At 42.0% G+C, this 4,783-nt stretch overlaps 1 protein-coding gene across 1 annotated transcript in view; it reads right to left on the reverse strand.

Moving 5' to 3' along the window:
* LOC116376894 (butyrophilin-like protein 10) overlaps positions 1-3,079 on the reverse strand; it is an 8,286-nt gene extending 5,207 nt beyond the window's left edge. The window contains exon 1 of the mRNA XM_031838390.1: positions 2,281-3,079. Coding sequence (XP_031694250.1) covers positions 2,281-2,641 — 361 coding nt within the window. The 5' untranslated portion in view covers positions 2,642-3,079. The remainder of the gene's footprint in view (positions 1-2,280) is intronic.
* Positions 3,080-4,783: the final 1,704 nt, after the last annotated feature.

Raw genomic sequence — 4,783 nt, forward strand, 5'->3', positions numbered from 1 at the left:
CCCCCCCCCCCCCCCCCCCCAACTACTCAAAGGTGTGCAGATTGAATTGAACAACAAATGAACAAATGTGTGTTTAAATCTGCTAATAGCTAGTTAGCCGGTGGGCAGCACAGTCCTGCCTGGCTCAATAAAAGCGCTTACGTTAACGGAGATATTATGATGAGTGCATGCTCTATTCAGAAAAAAATGAGTATTGGGTGAATAATAGTTTCATCTAGCTGTATGAAATTTGGGAGGAATGTGGATCGTGATGGGACGTACAAAAAAAATCCTCTTGGAGTTTTTATCTAAACCAAACAGGAAGTCGGCCATTTAGAATTTTATGATGTTTTTGGACCATTTCAAGGGGCCGTACTTTAACGAACTCCTCCCAGAGATTTGAACCGATTGACTTCAGATCTAGTCAGTATGCTCTTGAGACCTTGGCAGTGAAAAGTTACTCAAAGATCAAAACGTTATCGAACTATGTGTCCGTGGCGTGGCGTCAAAAAAACACCATTCGCCGCGAAACAGGAAGTTGTTGTAACTCGGCCGTACATTGTCGAATCTGCTCCAAATCTCTCATATGTCATAACATCCTGACCCGGAACACATCTATATGATAATTTAGAATCATAGTAATAGCGCCACCTAGTGGCAACTGGAATTTGTAAGTTGTGTACTTTGACATCCTGCTCCTCACAGATTAATCAGATCCCTCTAAAATGTTGTCAGAACAGCCTTAAGACCTTGATAATGCTTCATTGTGAAAATTGTAAGAAGTTGTTGAAGGGCGGCGACGTGGCGGCTCGGCGAATTTCGATCCTTCGCCATGAACGAATAAACTGATGTAACTCAACTCCACATCATCAGATCTTTACCAGATTGCACATGTTTTATTAGACTCCAGGCCTGAAGACATCTGCAGGCCAATTTTGAATCATAGTCATAGCGCCACCTACTGGTAACAGGAAGTTAAAGTCATTATACTTTGGCTTGTTTCTCTTAGTAGGTAAATCAGATCAACATCAAATTACTTCCACACAAATGTAAGAAGTTCATAATACCAGTTCATGAAGCTTTTGATGTTTCGTCGAACGCCGTTGCTGTGGCGATGCAGTCTTCGCCGTGAACAACGAAGGTGCTTTTGAGAGGCTAAAAATACTCGAAACGTAAGCAAACTTGGCAAGCAGATTACAAGCCCAGAATTTAGTTATACAATATGATTTTAATGCTTCAGAGTGGCAAATCGGCTCAATAACGCCCCCTACAAAACAGACAAAGCAGCCCTCCCAGTATGTTTGAACTAGATGTATGAAATTAGGTAGCCACATGTATCACATGAAGACTTGGCACCATGCTTTAAACCCAACTGCAAGTCAGCCATTTAGAATTTTGTATGAATTTCTAGTGTCGTTTCTGTCATTTTCAGGCGCTGGACTTTAACGAAGTCCTCCTAGGGACTTTGTCAGATCAACTTCAAATTCGGTCAGAACAATCTAAAGACCTTTGTGATGAAAAGTTACTCAAAGCTTTACGTTTGATGGAACGGCGTAGCCATGGCGTGGCGGCCATTTTACGTAATTCGCCATTAAACAACAAGCTGATGTAACTCCACTGGACTTGCTCAAATCTGTCCCAAACTTGCCATACTTGATAACAGTCATGGCCTGAGGATGTCTACAAGCCAATTTTCACTCAAAGTCATAGCGCCACCTACTGGCAACAGGAAGACAGCGTGATGTGACAAACGGAATCCGATTTACATGACATTTACATGATGTGGTCTATACTTGATGTAGAGCAACATAATGCATGTTTGCGCATGTTCTCTAGCGCCACAAAGTGGATACAGGAACTGGTGGAATATTTGCACTACCTAATTTCCAGCGTCACACAGTCCATGCAGGACAAATACGTTTATTTCCGGGACACGTTGTCTGATGGTCTAAGACATTCCCGGCCGCATCTGCCGGCGTCTCGCCAGTACCCCCGAGACGCTGGAAGGTGCGAGGGCCCGTACATCGCTGCTTGCAGCTTTATTGCTCCTTAGTAAAGCAAACTTACTTTTTATCCGATTACTCAATTAATTGATGTAATAATCAGTAGAATACTCAATAAAATAATTGTTGAGAGTGTTGAATGATCCCCAACTTTGGAGGATTGTGTTTGTTAATGTGTTGCCATCACGCTTTACTTCCCTACCAGTGAGCCGCAGAATAAGTGAGGGTCAAACCTTAAATGACAGCTGGAGAAACCTAAAAGTACATTTAAGATCAACGGTTTAATTAAAGTACTCACCAACAACTAGCTCAATGTAGAAAGTTTGAGGTGTCTGAAGACGTGGAAAAGCACAGCTGTAGTTTCCACTGTCGGCCATCTTGGTATTTCTGATGCTTATGGAGGCGATGCCGTGTTTCAGTTGATCTTCAAAATGTGAGACTCGTTTTTTGAACTGCTCACTCTGACCAGGACGGCCGTTGTTGTAATGAACACCTGCATCATAAAAGAAAACCTCCTTCTGACGTTGACCTTTCTGAGCTACTTTCTTCCAGTCAAAGACAGCTCCTACGATGTCCTGCTTGTTGCTGAGGGAACAAGGTAAGATCACATCACTCCCGCCCTCAACAACCTTTCTGACGACACCTGAAAGACAAAGCATGTTTGAATCATTAGGTTTAAATGGAGAAACTCAGGTTAAGGGAGACACTACAGGTGAACACAGGTAGAATACGTCACTAATAGATATATCACCATGTGTTTAAAGACTGTGTGCTTATCACCGTTATACTTAACATCTCCAGTCATAGGAGAAGATGTTCCTCACTAGCATTTAGTTTGAGTACAGATCAAAGCAATGAGATATGTGACGACCCCTCCCATCCACTAGGGGTCTGTGTCCTGTTTGCTGCCTACTCTGTCTTTCAGGAGGTTGATTGGCAGCTAACGAGCCCCACCTGAGCCTGCTGGAAATGGCAGCTATAAAGATGCACCACCTGAACATGGCGAGGTGCCTCCCCGCCTCCTGTTTGGAGGACCTGGATGCTGCTTTGTTTTGATTGTTTATTTAGTTAGGTTTAGTTAGTGGTACTTTCAATTAATGTCTATTTATTACTTTTATACTCTTCTTGTCTCCCTCATGTTACGACTTTTTGAGCCGGGTCGTGACAGACAGGATAGTTGAGCTTTAGAGGTGCTGATGAGTTCAGTGTGCACAGAGTCAGAGTTTGGAGCCATTATTATACTGAAAAAACTAAAGAAACCTCTCAGCAGATGACAGAAACATCGGGATTCAAACAAACAGTTTGGTACGTTCTTAAAAAGAAGGAATTCACCAACACCAACAGGCCCTGAAGACCACAGAAGACATCTAACGTGGACGATCACAGTGAATAAAAACCTCCTCCTGACATCTACTGAAGTCCAGAACTCTCTGGAGGAGGTAGAGTGTGATTAAAGTCTACGATCAAGAGACGCCTTCATGGATCTAAATACAGAAGGTTTACCACAACATGTAAACCACTGGTGACTCTGAAGAACAGGAAGAGCTGATGACACTTTGACAGAAAACATCTGAAAAAAACCTGAACAGTTTTGGAACCACGTCAGTCACCTGATCTCCACCCAGCTGAGCCTGCTTTTCACGTCCTTAACCTTCTGAACCCCAAAGCAGATTAGAGGTGTTTTTTGTTCCCGTCACATTTCTCACTAGAAGATAATAATATCGTGGCTTTTTTTGGGTGACATCACTTCACACCTGAACAAACTGAACTTAAAGCCGCAGGTCAAAGACAAGTCAGTTAAATTCATTTTTCTAAATTAAAGTGCTTTATTTTAAGACTCACATTTTTCAAAGCTTTCTGTTTTCTATTATATTTTTTAATCCAGCCCTTATTTTACATGCATTTGTTATTAACTTATTCGAGTATGTATTTTCTATAATTCACCCAGTTCAATTTGAAAACTGACAATAAACATTGTTGAGATATTATTTAATTGAACTTTATTTGATTTGACAGTCAGTTGTTGACGACATACAGACGTTGATACAACTGTTCTTACAGTTATACTTCAAGATATTTGGAACAGCTCAAGTTAGAACGAGAGTTAACGGTCGTGTCTGTGGATGAATGTGAGCTGCAGTGTAGAATATCGTTATGATGATAAAGATCAATGTCTGTAGTCTTTAATATCAAACTTAAGCGATGTGAGATAACCTACAGTGTTGTATGTGTGGATCACAGCTGACAGTCATCTGTAAGCGGTGTTTGAGCTCAGTATGTTTTGTTTTTTTTATATATATATATATATATATATAATTTTTTTTTCCTGTTTACGTCGAATAAATATTCTGAAAGGTATACCTTGTGTGTGTGTGTTTGTACACACACAGGCGGGGACGCATAGCGGGGGACACATATCCTCCCTATGCCTCCCCGCTATGCCTCCCCGCTATGCCTCCTCCCTATGCCTCCCCGCTATGCCTCCTCCCTATGCCTCCCCGCTATGCGTCCTCCCTATGCCTCCCCGCTATGCCTCCTCCCTATGCCTCCCCGCTATGTGTCCCCGCTATGTGTCCTCCCAATCTCGTCCACAGCCTCACTAACGAGTAGTGAATTTTCTAGCAAACTGTTTCGTTTATATTCTTTAATAAGAAATCATAGAAACTGTGAAAGAGGAGAAGTGATCGACATGTTTATTTACTGTTTATTCGACGTGGGTCCTGAAAGGTATACCTTGTGTGTGTGTGTGTGTGTACACACACACACACACACACACACACACACACACACACACACACACA

This window comes from Anarrhichthys ocellatus, unplaced genomic scaffold, assembly GCF_004355925.1.
Source record: "Anarrhichthys ocellatus isolate YVR2014 unplaced genomic scaffold, GSC_Weel_1.0 scaffold674, whole genome shotgun sequence".
Taxonomy (NCBI): domain Eukaryota; kingdom Metazoa; phylum Chordata; class Actinopteri; order Perciformes; family Anarhichadidae; genus Anarrhichthys; species Anarrhichthys ocellatus.